This window comes from Balaenoptera ricei, chromosome 12 (genome assembly GCF_028023285.1).
Source record: "Balaenoptera ricei isolate mBalRic1 chromosome 12, mBalRic1.hap2, whole genome shotgun sequence".
Classification (NCBI taxonomy): Eukaryota; Metazoa; Chordata; class Mammalia; order Artiodactyla; family Balaenopteridae; genus Balaenoptera; species Balaenoptera ricei.
This window is the reverse complement of record NC_082650.1, coordinates 33,729,403-33,746,084: the sequence shown is the minus strand read 5'-3', so window position 1 is coordinate 33,746,084 and position 16,682 is coordinate 33,729,403. Positions and strand designations below refer to the sequence as shown.

At 34.3% G+C, this 16,682-nt stretch overlaps 1 protein-coding gene across 1 annotated transcript in view; it reads left to right on the top strand.

Moving 5' to 3' along the window:
- The window catches only part of LAMA2 (laminin subunit alpha 2), a 623,785-nt gene that overhangs the window by 411,812 nt on the left and 195,291 nt on the right, over nt 1-16,682 (top strand). The window contains exons 22-24 of the mRNA XM_059941243.1: nt 1,679-1,815; nt 13,180-13,416; nt 14,995-15,138. Coding sequence (XP_059797226.1) covers nt 1,679-1,815; nt 13,180-13,416; nt 14,995-15,138 — 518 coding nt within the window. The remainder of the gene's footprint in view (nt 1-1,678; nt 1,816-13,179; nt 13,417-14,994; nt 15,139-16,682) is intronic.

The window sequence follows — 16,682 nt, the reverse complement described above, 5'->3', positions numbered from 1 at the left end:
CACTACCAGAAATTATAAATACCAAAAAAAATTATTGAAAATTATGAAACAGTGATAACATTTTAGAAATGCAAACTTAGTAGCATTCGAACCCGGAGAAACAGAACAGAAAAAAAATAGCACAGGACAGGCAGGGTAGCATTATGGTTGAGAGCATGACTCTCACCAAAGAGCTTGGATTTGTTTAGTGACTCCACCAGCAACTAGTTATATGACCTTGACTGAGTGACCTGGCCTCACTGTCCCTCTGCAAAATTCATCTATTAAGTCAGGAAAATAATAATATCTATCTCACTGGGGTTTTGTAAGAATTAGTTGAGTTAATGGCTATAAAAGATTCAGAGTAATGCCTGGCACTAAAAGTGCTATGTAAGTGTCTATCATCATCATCATCATTATCATTTTTGTTTATTAGTATTATCAATTGTGATAAACATTCTGTTTTGGTAGGGAAAACTAGCTAATTACTCAAGTCTTCCTATTCAGTGTTGTGCTTCCATTGAAGAACTACTTAGAGAATTTCTACTTGCAAGTAGATTGTAACTGTCCCAAGACATTCTTTAGCACATAAGTTTAAACATAATGTAAAATATTTTTCTTCTTAATAAATGGCATATATAAAATAAATCCTTTGGCTTAAAATTAGCAACAACAACAATAATAAAAACAACAGCTAACATTTATGCCAAGCATCGTGCTAAACATTTTTCACAGCGGGATAGAATGCTGTGAGCAATGATAGTTGTGATCCCTTGAAAAGCGAACTTAATCAAATAAACTAAATGTATTTTTAAAAAGATTTAATCATCATATAACTAATTAAAGATTTCTCATAACATTAGTCTTCTATTTGAATCTGAGTATTTGATGGCATTTTTCTTTTTCACTTTTTTGATTTGAAATGCTGCACTAAAGTATACTCAGCAACTGAGTCAACTATAGCTAATAAGTGGCATGCGTTCCTTGTCTTGAATGGCTTTGAAGATCTTCTCAAATCTTTTTTTTTTTTTCCTTCAGATCTTATTTTTGCATTCTTTGAGAAAGTGCAATGGATAGGGATGTTTGCACTCTTCATATATCATATCATAGCTAGGAAAATGAAAAATCCATTGAAAAGAAATAAGGCAGGTGGTAAATGAAACTCAAAAAATAATTTTATATGTAAATATATTTCTGTAGTTCAACTATTTAAAAAATATTTGCAAAACTGAAATATCCTGATGTCATTTTAATTAAATGTATGATATACTGAATTTAGGAAGCTTATTAAGCTTACTGTTTCTATTGCAAATCTGAGTCATCAACAGGAAGGAAATATTAATCTATATAGCACAGAAACATTAGTTATGAACTTAAAATAAATATAGAAACAGAATTGTAACCTTGATAGTATCTAGATATAAGGGAATACAGTTAACAGGGAATCTGATAACATCGGTTCTTTTTATCCTTAATCGAAAAACAAAAATGTTTTACCCTTTAAAATTATTAAATGAAATTCAGTATATATTTATTGAACAACGCCTCTGAAATACACTGTACTATAATAGAAAAGATGAATGAGGTGAGTCATTTTCAAGGATCCTTAACCAAATAAGACAACACAAATCGCAAAAAAAACAACACAAACACTTTATATCAAATTATTTTTTTCTTTTTTATCCTTTCACCTGTGAAGCTTGTGACTGTTCCCATCTGGGTAATAATTGTGACCCAAAGACTGGTCGATGCATTTGCCCACCCAATACCATTGGAGAGAAATGTTCTAAATGTGTACCTAATACCTGGGGCCACAGCATTACCACTGGTTGTAAGGTGAGTGAATTGCTTTATTTCATCTCATAATGTCTTTTAAGGATTTCTATTTTGGTAGACCTCAGTAGTCTGGCATTTCAAAAGTCATTATTATATTACAAAGCAATACAGAACTATCACTATAGCATGCTTGCAGGTATTGATCAGTATCTTACATTTTACTTGTGGGAAAGATGACAAAGTAAATATACATTTATGCAGCTTCATCCATGATACTTACAAAAAAAAAAGAAAGAAAAAGAACCAAAAATTGTAAAATAAAACCGGAAACATCTATGACTTCATACCTACACACAATGAATATATCTGCGAAGTACAAGGAAATTAAGAACGAATTAAAAGAATTTGCCAAAAGTCCATAAGAATTTCCCCCAATTTATACCTAGGTGTCAGTTTTCAGGAAGTAGTTGAGAGGATTCTGAAGAGTCATATAAACAACCTTTAGCTTACAGAACTACCCATTTTTTTTCCCATGAGTGGACCATAGAAAGTGGTGTGACCAGACTCACATTTAGAGAAATCTATACAGCTTCAGGGTAGAAGGCTGCTTGTAAGGCCTTTGCAGAAATGTTGGTGAGAGTTGACAGAGGTTTGGCCCCAGTCAATTATCCACTAGCATTTAGGGGGCAAGTTAAGTTATAGAACTCCTAGACTGATATGGCCTGCTGTACTCATGTATTTAGGGGGTGAGAAAGAGAAGGCGTAGGGATGCCTGCCAGGTTTTGCTTTGCAACAGGTGATTGTATCATTTACTGCTAGAGGGATTATAGGAGGAGATGCAAGTTCAAAAAGGAAAGGTGATGAGTTCGGGGTTTTTTGTCAACTTTTTGTGAGACTTTAATTAAATAAAATACAATTCACCTATTTAAAGTGATGAGTTTTGATTAATGATTACAGTTGTATAACCAACCCTTGTGCTCATTGCAGTCTACTTCCCCTCCCCCCCGCCCCCAATCAGCACCAGGAAACTACTCTTTTCATTCTATCACTATAGTTTTGCCATTTCTACAAATTCACATAAATATAGTCATATTCCATGTTGTTGTTTGGAGGGTTTTTTTGTTTGTTTTGGGGGATTATTTTTATTTTGGCTTCCTCTACTTAGTATAATGCTTTTGCAATTCATCCATCTGTTATATTTTATCAGTAGTTCTTTTTAATTGTTTAATAATTTTTCATTGTATGATATGCTATGACTTGGGTCATTTCCAATTTGGTCCTATTATGAATAATTTTGCTGTGACCATTAGTGTATAAATGTCGAAAGCAAGTGTGTAGACACATTTTCATTTCTCTTCACAAGAACACTCCACATCCCTGCCCGTACTCAAGATTCTAAGTCGTTTTTTTAATTTTAAGCATTCAATTGGGTGTGTATTCATATATTTGCATTTCTTTTTTTTTTTTTGTCCAATGATATTAGGAATAATTTTGGTTTTTTGTCAGTTATATATCTTCTGGGTGCCTATTTAAATCTTTTGCCTATTTTTATTTGGTGTTGTTTGTTTACTTAGTAATAAGTTGAAAGAGTTCTTTATATATTCAGGATACTAGCCCTTTAATACATCTAGTTCTGCAACTGTTTCCTCCTAGTATATGACTTGCTTTTCAATTCCTCTAAGTATCTTTAATTTTTATAAAAATTAGTTTATTATCTTTTTCTTTCATGGTTCATGCTTTTTATGGTCCATCTAGGAAGTAAATTTATATTTCTTAAAGATCTAAAGTATCTCTCCTGTGTTTTCTTCAAGAAGTTTCACAGTTTTATGTTTTAAATTTGGGTCCATGTTCAATTTTCAATATTAATTTTTATATATGGTGTAAAGTAAAGGTCAAAATTCACTTTTTTTCTGGATGTCCAATTTTTCCAACACCAATTGTTGAAAAGGCTATCTTATTTTCCCCATTGAATTACTTTGATTCCTTTGCCAAAATAAACTGACCACATATGCGTTCACACATTTCTGGACTCTATTCTGTTTCATTGATTTATGTCTATCCTTATGCTGACAGCACACTGTCTTGATCACTGTAGCTTTCTAGCAAGGAATGAAATTAGGTGGTATAAGCTCTCCAACCTTGTTCATCATTTCCCGTACCATTTGGTTACATTGAATCCTTTGCATTTCCATATAAATTGACAACTCAGTTTGCCAATTTCTTTCTAAAAAACCTGCTAAGATTTGATTGGGATTATGTTAAATCTACAGGTCAATTTGGGAAAAATTGACATTTTAAGAACATCAGATCTTCCAGTGTATGAACATGGCATAACTTTCCATTTAGTTAAGTCTTTATCATTTTCCTCAACAATGTTTTATAGGTTTTGGTGTGCAAGACTTGCACATGCATTATTAAATTTACTGTTATATTTCATATTTTTGATGCAAATGCTATTATTTGTTCCATTTCAGTTTCCAATTGATTGTTACTAGAATAGAAAAATACAATTATTTTTATATACTAACCTTCTGTACTGCAATCTTCCTAAGCTTATTAGTTTTACTTGCTTTTTGGTAGATTCATTAGGATTTTTTATCTAGACAATAGTGTCATCCGCAAATTGAGTTTTACTTCTCCCTCTCCAATCCCTGTAAGTTTTATTTCATTTTCTTGACCTACTGCAGTAAATTGTTGACTAGAAGAAGTTGGAGCAAACATCTTTGTCTCATTCCTTATGTTAAGTAGAAAGCATTCAGTCTTTTATAATTAAAACATAATTAAGAATGATGTTAGCTATATTTTACTTACAGATGCTCTTTATCAGTTTTAGGATGTCTCTCATGTTCCTAGGTTGCTAAGAACTTTTATCAGGAATGTGTGTTCAATTTTGTCAAATGAATTTCTTCAGCTATTGAGATGATCATATGATTTTTCTTTTTAAGCTGTTAATATGGTGAATCATATTGATTGATTTTCAAATGTTGATCCAACTTTGTAATCCTCAGATAAACCCTGCTTGATCATGGGAGATTATTCTTTTAGAATTATTTTAGATTATGTTTGCTAGCATTTTGTAAATGGTTTTTGGGTCTACATTCATAAGGAATATTGGTTTATATTTTTCATAGTGTTGTTTTCCAGTTTTGGTATTGGGGTACTGCTAGCTTCATGAAATAGATTGGGAAGTATTCCCATCACATAATTTCTGAAGCGTTTACATAATCAATGAAATAGAAAACAAAAATACTCTAGAAAAAAGTCAGTGAAGCCCAAAACTGATTCTTTGGAAAGATTAATAAAGTTGACAATACTCTAAGAAGATTGATCAAGAAAAAAAGAGAGAAGAAACAATCATGAATAAAGAAGGGGACATAACTATAGATCCTATAGACATTAAAAGAATAATATGGGAATAATCTAAACAACTTAAAACAATAAATTTTATAACATATTAAATGAACTGAATGGAGGAATGTTTTCAAAGGTTTATTTTAACATCCCTTTTTTTTTTCTTACTTTGAAGTTAATTTGCCCTTGCGTTTCATGTTTCTTAAGGTGAAAACTTAGATTATTGACTTGAGATCTTTCTTCTTTACTAATAAGCACTTCATATTATAAGTTTCCTTCCAGGCACTACTTTAATTGTATCCCATACATGTTGATATGTTGTGTCTCAATTTTCATTGTTTAAAATAATCTTACTTATTTTATTTTTAATCCAATGATTATTTAAAAGTATGTTCTTTATTTTGCAAATATTTGGGAATTTTCAAGATCTCTTTCTGTTATTGTCATCTAGTTCTGTATTGGTCTGAAAACATAATTTGTATTTTTTAGTCCTTTTGAATATATAGAGATTTGTTTTTTGTCTTAGAATCGTATCCATTTTGATTAACATGTATCCTTGAAAACAAGGTGTGTTATGTTCTGGCGTCGTTGGATAAAATCTTCTATAAAAGTCAATTATCTTTAATGATTTTTATGTCTGCGTGTTTTCTCAATACCTGAGGGTGTTGAGCTATACCTGTGATCTATTTCTTCTTTCAGTTCTCTCGGGTTTTGATTCATGTATTTTGTAGCAGTGATATTAGGTGTATGCTCATTTAAGATGAATCTATCTTTTTGAAAAGTTGATGCCTTTATCATTATGAAGCATCCCTGTTTATCCATGATAATGTTCCTTGTTCTGAAGTGTACTTTTTTCTGATATTCATATAGCTATTCTGTCTTTCTTCTGATTGGTGTTTTTGTGGTCGTATACATTTTTAAACATTATCATTTATTCCATCTCTTTTTTAAAATAGTTTAATGTGTTTCTTTTAGGTAACATATATCTAAATCTGTTGTTTATCTTACCTTAATGCTTCAGCCTCTTAATTCAAGTATTTAAATCATTTCCATTTAATGTAATTATCAGTCTGAATGGGTTAAGTCTACATTTTGCTATTTGCTTTATATTTGCCCTATCTGCTCTTACCTTCGTTTTTCTTCTTTTTCTACCTTTGGACTGAGTAATTTTTTATAATTACATTTTATATTCACTTTGACTTCTTAGCTCTACTTATTTATTTTATATTTTTGTCCTTGTCTAGGGATATACATCTTTAACTTTTCATAATGTACCTTAAAATAATGTTTTACCACTTTACATTTAACATAAGACACTTGCAAGGGTAAACCTCTAATTTTCTTTCTTATCTTTATGCTATTGTTGTCATATATTTTACTTCTATATATTATATATCCCACAATATAATCTTATGATTTTGATTTAAATAATCAATTATTTTTTCAAAAGGAGAAAAAACTTATTTTCTGTTTTTCTATATAAATATCAATTCCAGTGCTCTTTATTCCTTTGGGTACATCCAAATTTCTATTATTATTATTATTATTATTATTATTATTATTATTATTATTTCTAGTATTTCAGGTCTGCTGACAATGATTCTTTCAATTTTTGTTACCAAAAGTCTATTTTTCCTTCATTTTTCAAAGTTATTGTTTCTGAGTATATAATCCTAAATCCGGTTTTTCAGCAATTTGATTATGTTGTCTTTTTGTAGTCACCTTATATTCATTTCTCAGGGGGTTAGTTGGACTTAGATCTGTGGGATTGCAGATTTCATCAAAGTTGGAAATTTTCCAGCCATTATATCTTTAAATTTTTGTTTGTTTGTTTTTCATCCCCATTGTCTCCTTCTGGAACTCATTATGTATGTGTTGGACCACTTGATATTTTCCCACAGCTCACTGAAATTCTGCTTATTCTTTCATTCTTCTTTTTTCTATATTCTTCATTTTTGTTAGTATCTATTGTTAGGTGTTCAAATTCACTGATTTTTTTTTTTCTTCTGTAGTGTCTAATCTGTTGTTAATCCAGTTGCTAGTCCTTTTTCATTTCAAATATGTATCTTTCATCTTTAAATTTCCTTTTGGATCTTTTTATATCTTTCATATCTCTCCTCCTTATATTCACATTTTTCATTTATCCTTGAGAATATTTATTTATAATATTTATAAATATTGGTTTTTGTAAGGTAGTTTTCTGCTAATTCCATCATTTGTTTTATTTCAAGATCATGCTTACTGGTTGATTTTTTTTCCTGGTTATGAACTATATTTTCTTGCTTCTTTGCGTGACTGTTGATTTTTATTTGGATGCCAGATGTTGTACATTTTTTTATTGTTGCACATTAGATTTTTGTTGTATTCCTTAAGGAGAGTTGAACTTTATCCTGGCTATCAGGTTAGTTACTCATCGATCACTTGAACCCTTTTGATGCTTGCTTTTAAATTTTATTAGGGAAGGTCCAGAGCAGCCTTTAATCTAGGAATCACTTAGCCCTACTACTAAGGGGCTAAATACATTGAGAACACTACCCAGTGCATTACTATCTGTTCACTCTGGCTATTGGGAATATGAATTATTCCAAGCTTTCTGTGGACTCTAGGAATTTTTCAGCCTCAGGCTTTCCAATTATTTTTTTCTCCAACCATGTAGAATTTCATTCCATGCATGCACAGATCAGTACTTAACCAACAACTCAAGGGAACCCTTCTGCATATCTCTGGAATTTTCTCTCTAACTTCCTTCTTTTTGGACACGTATTCTACTTGTCTTCCATAAATTCTAATTGCCTCAGCTTCTCCAAACTCTACGCTGTTTCTCAACAGCGTAGTTTTGGGCATTATTTGGGTTTCCCCTCTTTGGGTTGCAGACTGGACTCTGCATGTTCTAACTCATTTGTTTTCTAACTCATTTGTTTTCCTTCTCTCAAAAATCACAGTCCTTCGCTTCCTGTTATCCAATGTTTGAAAGCAGTTATTTCTTGGTTTTTATTTGTGTATGTGTTTTGTTTTTAGTTTTATAGTTTAACAGATTAAAATAGAGGAGATAAACCATGTAAGTACTCTAAAAACTAAGAGACTGTTTAAAAAGAAGGAATATTCTTTAGTGCCTAGTGCAACACAAAGATCAAGTAAGATTAGGGCTGAACTGTGTCCATTAAATTTAAGAGCAATAAATAAAGGCATTTTTGATGTTAGTGAGAGCCATTCCAGTTGATCACATTGGACTGAGAAATACTGGAACATAATGACCAAGTGTGGCCTGTTTGACTCCATGGTAGTACTCTATAGAGATGTAAACTATTATTTTCTACTGAGTTAGCACACATGTAGACTGTAACCATTCTTACATATATGATAAAATATCTGAATACATTCATCTAGAATACACTGATCTAGAGGAAAACAAGAGTATTGGTGACTGTTCAAGGAAGTGCAGATACATGACTTCAGTTAGACATGTGGTTAAATTAAAAACTGGACAGGACGCTCATTTTTCTATTGCCAACAGCACTATTAAGGTTGAAGGTCCATAGAGCTACATTTTTGGAAACAAAACAAAAATTTCTCAAGAGTTCCAAAGATTTTTGATGAGTATGAACAATGTTTTAAGTTTCTGTGACTGACATTTTGCATTTTCAACCTCAAATCCAAGCATCTGCCCCATCGCTTGACTCATGAACAAGTTGTACATAAACTTAAGAGGGTTCCATGTTATCTACAAAATCCTATGATGTGACCAAACTCTAATGAAACTCCTGAAATTGAAGCTGATGCTTAATGTTCAGGATGTAAATCAGGGTAGAATGTAGACCAAGTTTTTTTTTAAGCATTTGTATGTTTGATACCATTATATTTACTGATCATTGAATAAACATTATATTGACTGAGGGCAATCGAAATATTTTGATTACTTTGAACCACTGTTAAAAATCTAAATTTCTGAATAGCTAGATACTTCATCATTATGAATAATTACAAAAAAATTCATACAGCCCTCACAAATATTTATAAGCAAGTATCCTACTATTTAAAAATCTTGGATGAGTATAATCTAAATGAACAGTGATTTGAGATTTATAGCTTTCGTTTCTTTGTGTCATGGATAATTTCTCTGTGCTGAGGTATGAGCACACACATCATCTGAGCTTTTATTGAACTAGAATACAAAGCCTGCCATCTTTCACTAGCAGGGGAATAGTGCATAAATCCTCTATTGCTAAACAAACATTACATCTAATTATGATTTACGTTTCATGTTGGCTATAGTACTATCTAAACCTATGGTTAATGGTCTCTTTTATTCTCTACTATAGCTTCCTGAATAAACTCCCTGATTTGGAAAGGTCCCAATGTCTATCTGTACTGTTGACTAGTCTTTAAGAATTAATGCTTTCGTTTTATAAATTTGTAGCAGACATTTCATATTTTAGTTAAAGTCTAAAGACAGTTATTTTAGTTAATGAAGCCTAAGACATCTATTTTAGTTAAGTATCTCATAAAACAATTTTTAAAGTTATTATATGGTTATAGTTTCCATAACATATCATAATTTTCTCTTTCTGATTATGGTCAGTTTTGTTTAAATGAGTCAAGGAAAAATTATTTAAAGGAATAAGTCAGTCATCCTTATTTTGAATTCTCATTCTATATCTGATGTTCTATAAGGCCAAGTTACTTGGGGGGATAGCAATTGTTTGTTCTATGCTTTGGAAACTATGGCCATGTTTGTAGTATAATAAATAATCACACTTTAGATCTTTGAGGTTAAAATACCTTTTAGGAGCATCCCCTACTGCAGGCCTTTTTACTGGATAGCAATGAAGACAGAAAAATACTGAACCAGAAAGACACAAAAAATAAGGCCAGGTGATATTTTAATATCAGAATCTGGGAAAATATTTCACCAAACATTTCGACAGGGAAGAGATAATAGATGGGAAGCTGGTGGTTGTACATCCCATCCTGGAAAGTGTTGTCCCATAAGTAAACTGCTGGCAGGAGCGGAAGCAGGAATAGCCCTAGTAGTTGTGGGTATAAGAATTAAGCTGAGCAATCAAAGTGTGAGAAGTGCAAAGTGAGATCCAGCCAGACTTGGATCTGGAAATTTGGCATATGGAAATTATGCATATGAGTATGCCACAGAGCTGTAGATCTGAGAAGGATAATTAATAGAAAATCACCAGAAAGAGGTTATAGACTAAGTACAAAGCCTGTATGGTGGCAAACTCAGACACAGAGACAGGTGGTATACTCACTTGGGAGACAGAAACCACACTAGTTGTTTAAACAGGGAAAGTAGAATATAAAGAATTGTTAATCGGTAAAAGGATAAAAGAGGGATATAAAATGTCCTGAAGTAGTAGGTGTAGAAGAGTAGCTACTACTTCCAGGGTGAGGGGTGGTGGACAGTAAAGGAGCCAAGGGCTAGGGGAGGGCATTCCCCTGCCCGCCACTCCCAACAAGGCTTAGGTTCAGACATAGTTGAAAAGAATGTGGCTACCACAGGAATGCATAGCCTGCTGGTGGTAAAACACAAACAATAATAATAATACACAAAATTTGCCAGAGTTTGTGGGCAAGTGTTGGTCTATAGACGCTACCCATCATTGCTGGAGGATATGGGTATGCTGGAGCTACTTAGAAGCAGCCTGTTGTGGTCAGAGCTTGTGTGCAGACCTAAGCAGCCTAAGGGAGAGAGTGGCCTGATGGCATAGCTGGAATTCTTTCTGGGCCTCTGGGCTCCCATGCTAAATAATTAAATAATAATGATGGCAATAGTAATGAAGAACCAGAACCCAGACAGAAATGTCTTTCCATCACTATGGCCTTCTAATGAATAAGCCTAACGTTCTGCTACCTGGCCAGGGAGAAATGTCCACAGGGTCTAACTGCAGTATCACAAAGCAGGGCAAGGAGGAGTGAGTTTAGAGCTCAGAGACAGCAGAGTAATCACTGGCACAGCTGATCTGTGAAAATGATGTATTCCAAGACCTTAAATAACATTTAGAAATCCAGTTGAATTTTAATTAAAATGCAAGGAACTATGAGGTCTAAATCAGAAACAGAGAGCCTTAAGCAATAGGAGACGAAGAGACATGTGGATGAGCAGCAATTGAAGATTGCTGCTGAGATGAGATAAAGGAATTATTGAAAAGAAGCTAAAGATGCAGCAGTGTAATTAAAATAAGTATTGGTGGTATATACATACAAGAGAATTTTCATGGTGTAGAATGGAAAGGACAAAATGGAGAACAAATTTGAGAGGCAAATAGGGAAACGACTACAGAAAATAGTAGTATATTATTGATTTGGCAGACAGACAAAAATGATGTACTTTAAGAATTATAAGTGATCCTGAAGAAGAATATTGATAAATTAGAACAGAAGTAAAAATCAAAAACAAATTTGAAGAAATAGCACTGAATTAAAGAACAATTTTATTCTCAAACTGAAAGAACTCACCATGTTCCAGTAAATTAATTTTTAAAAAGACTCAAGCTTTTAAAAATTCTAGCAAAACTTGGCATTTTATTTTATTTTTTAAATTTTTTATGTTTTTAATATTTTTTTAACATCTTTTTTGGAATATAATTGCTTTACAATGGTGTGTTAGTTTCTGCTGTATAACAAAGTGAGTCAGCTATACATATACATATAACCCCATATCTCTTCCCTCTTAAAAAAAAAAGTAGCTGCTTAAACATGAATATCAGAAGGAAAATAAAAAGATATCTTGAATTAGTAGCTTGATCCCCTTCTGTGCTAGTTTCCTTTTCCCAGAAATACACTTTGTACTGTTTTGTTAATTGAGTTTTAAGTATCTCAAGCGGTGGTGGATCTGGCACTTCCTTGGCAGCATATTTCACAGTCTAATAATCTTAATAACTTCAGTACTCTGGAATGTGTTTAATCCAGTCTTATTTGTTTGTATAGGTTAAAATTTTCCAAGGGCCTCTCATCACCCTAGCAATAGGAATTTTTTAATGGTCTCATCACTTTTTAATTGCTTAAACTTTTACTTTTTTTTTTTTTTAGTGTTTGAAATAAAAGGTTTGGAATGAGCATTAAAAAAAAATTCTAGCAAAATTTCAAATTACATATATAAAGAGAAAATCCTATGCATATCTAGGAAGAAGAAAAAAGGTTACCAGCAAAGCACCTCAGATTGGGCTTTTCTGCAAACCTAACTCTAAAACACAACATCTTAGATATCACTTCTCCTCTAAATTCTCCCTGGCTTCCCCACATCTGGTTTGGTGCTTTTTATACATTCTCATAGCATTTTGCATTTTCCCTATTATACCATGCTTATTCCACTGTGTTATATTTATGTATTTACTTCTCTCCCTACATTAGACTGTAAGGTATGTCTCTATACAATAAATGCTATAAAAATGAAATGATAAGGTAAAATGGCTTTGTCTAAAGTTAAATCTTTGAAGTAAGAAGTATTTGAAGGGCTTCCCTGGTGGCGCGGCGATTGAGAATCTGCCTGCTAATGCAGGGAACACGGGTTCGAGCCCCGGTCTGGGAAGATCCCACATGCCGCGGAGCAACTAGGCCCGTGAGCCACAACTACTGAGCCTGCGCGTCTGGAGCCTGTGCTCCGCAACAAGAGAGGCCGCGATAGTGAGAGGCCCGCGCACCGCGATGGAGAGTGGCCCCCACTTGCCACAACTAGAGAAAGCCCTCGCACAGAAACGAAGACCCAACACAGCCATAAAAATAAAAAAAGATTTTTTTTAATTAAAAAAAAAAAAAAAGAAGAAGTATTTGAAGAAAACCTATACCTAACTCCTGCTCACCACAAAGACAGAGAAAACAGTTTCTTTCTTATTCAATAGCTTTATGGTTTCTGGGCACTCATATATTTTAGTAAATGCAGAAAGCAATTTTAACATTATGTTCACTGATGTTTCCCAAGCGACTAAACTAGAACACTACAAAGCATATAACAGACACATGATTAATATGTGCTTAATGGAAGCATAGAAACATTAGAATTAAAATTTAAAGATATTGCCCATGAAATGGTGTTAATCATTGCTGTTTTTATCTCCTCCATAGCCTTGTAACTGCAGCTCGGTGGGATCCTTGGATTTCCAATGCAATATAAACACGGGGCAATGCAACTGTCGCCCCAAATTCTCTGGTGCAAAATGTACAGAGTGCAATCAAGGCCAGTGGAACTACCCTCACTGCAATCCCTGTGACTGCTTCCTGCCAGGGACTGATGACTCAACCTGTGATTTAGAGACTAAAAAATGCTCCTGTATCGATAAGACTGGGCAGTGTACTTGTAAGGTATGTGCTGCCAAAATTCAGTAAGGAAAAACCTTACTCAATTCTATTTCCATTGCTCAGTTTTAACTTCATTCAGTTATTTATTCCTGCATCATTAGGCCAAACAGACAGACAAATGAAAATTCATTGCCAGACACAGTTTTTTTCTAGCATACAGATAAGCACTGATTTTTAAGAACTGATTTTCAACCAAAACCCAGCGTATTTTTCTAGCTCATATAAATGATATATTTTTGACAGTAAAGTTCAGTTTGTCTTTACATATTCACTTTGCTTCAACAAGAATAATGTGGGAGAGAAAAAAAAGACAGTTATCTTAAGCATCATCAGAGAAAATCACAGCTAAATGATAAGGTTTATTTAAAAAAAAATTTCTCCTCAAATTAATCTGCAATCACTGTACACTGAAAAATATACTTACTGCTGTGGAAGTTCAGTAAAATTTCATCACATATAAGCACTGACATTACAAACAGTAACTATATGCAAATTTCAGTCCTCATTAATATTGTTAAATGACGTAGGAAAACAGCCAATTAAAAAGGGTAAGAAGGGCTTCCCTGGTGGTGCAGTGGTTAAGAATCTGCCTGCCAACACAGGGGACATGGGTTCGAGCCCTGGTCCGGGAAGATCCCACATGCCGCAGAGCAACTAAGCCCGTGTGCCACAACTACTGAGCCTGCGCTCTAGAACCCATGAGCCACAACTACTGAAGCCCACAAGCCTAGAGCCCATGCTCTGCGACAAGAGAAGCCACCACAATGAGAAGCCAGCACACCACAACGAAGAGTAGCCCCCACTCGCTGCAACTAGAGAAAGCCCGCATGCAGCAACAAAGACCCAATGCAGCCAAAAGTAAATAAAAATAAAATAAATTTTTAAAAAAAAGAGCAAGAAGGATTTTTTTCTCCCTTAGATATTTCTGGAAAATCAATCCCAGGATAAATGCAGTAAAGACTGTATCAGAAGTATCTTTTCAAGAAAAAGTCTATGCAAAGAGAGTCAGAGGAAACAGAAAGATGAAATCTAGGGAGTGATTGTTGAGTCTTGAGAATTTAGGAAAATGGAAGGTTCTGCCATTAAAAGTCCTAGACAAAGCACAAAGTATGATGCTGCATTATTACATATTATGATTATACATTATACTTAATACATGCTGTATGTGTGTATATACAGTATTCAATAATAATTATATAAATCTATATTTTAACATCCTGCCTGTTTTTTACAGCTTTGCATCACACCACTGTCTAGGAATCAATGTTTTTATTTTGCTTTCAAAATTCTCATGACTCTTTCATATTCCTCACAGTGGAATAATGGGAAATGTACTGTTTAAATTTAAAAAACAATATACAATATCCTTAGTAATGCATGTATTTATAAATAAAGCATTTTTTTAGACCCATGCCATGCTAACAAAGAGATTAACTACGTATGCTATTTGAGATGTGAGTCTGATATTCAGCATACTTTTTTGTTTCGTTGTCTTTAAAATGTGCTCCTGTTATTCATTCTTGAGTTTATTTCTCTCACATGTCACCGTATGGACCCTGAGGATCTCTCATCTTTCTTCAGGTGAATGTGGAAGGCGTCCGCTGTGACAGGTGCCGGCCTGGCAAATTCGGACTTGAGGCCAAGAACCCACTTGGCTGCAGCAGCTGCTATTGCTTCGGCGCCACTACTCAGTGCTCTGAAGCAAAAGGCCTGATCCATACGTGGGTGAGTAAGGACCTGCTGAGCCATGTAATGGTATAATGTTAGTTCCTGCTGGCGTCGTTTAGCCAGGCACTGAGGGGTAAGAGGAAATGGCAAAACATTTAAGTAACCTTTTCCCCTGCGCACGTTTAGAACTGGTAGAGGGGCCGTGTGCCATTAGACAGTTGGAGTAAATGTCGTTTTTATCCTGCCTTTAAAAGAGTTCATTTATTGCGGATGAGGAAATAGATGCCGAGTGAAAAAGGAAAACATTATAAGGGAAATGTTATGTTTGGGGATGGGAAGCAGCTGCCTTCTGAAGAGCAAGGGCACCAGAGCGGGGAGATAGATGTGTGTTCACGCGGTAATGAAAACCAGAACTTGCACATTTAGTCCAACCAGGCTTAGAGAATCGTCGCTCTTTAGGGTGGAAAAAAGTTCAGTTTGCCTTAATTTTCCTTTAACTCTTCCTACTTTGAAACTCTATTTATTGTTAGTGTAAAAGACCGGCTTTCACAGATGTTGTGGATTTCACTATGCAAACAAGTCAGAAGGGTTTATCCCCTCTCCTACCTGTTCATTGTGCACAAGTTCTGTTTCTCATGAGGACACTTCATCAGAATGGGATGGGGCTGCAGATAGACATGCAGTCTATCACTCTTTTTTTTTTTTTTTAACATCTTTATTAGAGTATAATTGCTTTACAATGGTGTGTTAGTTTCTGCTCTATAACAAAGTGAATCAGCCATACATAGACATATATCCCCATATCTCCTCCCTCTTGTATCTCCCTCCCACCCTCCGTATCCCACCCCTCTAGGTGGACACAAAGCACCGAGCTGATCTCCCTGTGCTATGCATCTGCTTCCCACTAGCTGTCTATTTTACATTTAGTAGTATATATAAGTCCATGCCACGCTCTCACTTCGTCCCAGCTTCCCCGTCCCCTTCCCCGTCTCCTCAAGTCCGTTCTCTACGTCTGTGTCTTTATTCCTGTCCTGCCCCTAGGTTCTTCAGAACCACTTTTTTTTTTTAGATTCCATATATATGTGTTAGCATTCAGTATTTGTTTTTGTCTTTCTGACTTACTTCACTCTGTGTGACAGACTCTAGGTCCATCCACGTCACTACAAATAACTCAATTTCGTTTCTTTTTATGGCTGAGTAATATTCCATTGTATATATGTGCCACGTGTTCTTTATCCATTCATCTGTCGATGGACACCTAGGTTGCTTCCATGTCCTGCCTATTGTAAACAGAGCTGCAATGAACATTGTGGTACATGACTCTTTTTGAATTATGGTTTTCTCAGGATATATGCCCAGTAGTGGGATTGCTGGGTCGTATGGTACTTCTATTTTTAGTTTTTTAAGGAACCTCCATACTGTTCTCCATAGTGGCTGTATCAATTTACATTCCCACCAACAGCACAAGAGGGTTCCCTTTTCTCCACACCCTCTCCAGCATTTATTGTTTGTAGATTTTTTGATGATGGCCATTCTGACTGGTGTGAGGTAATATCTCATTGTCGTTTTGATTTGCATTTCTCTAATGATTAGTGATGTTG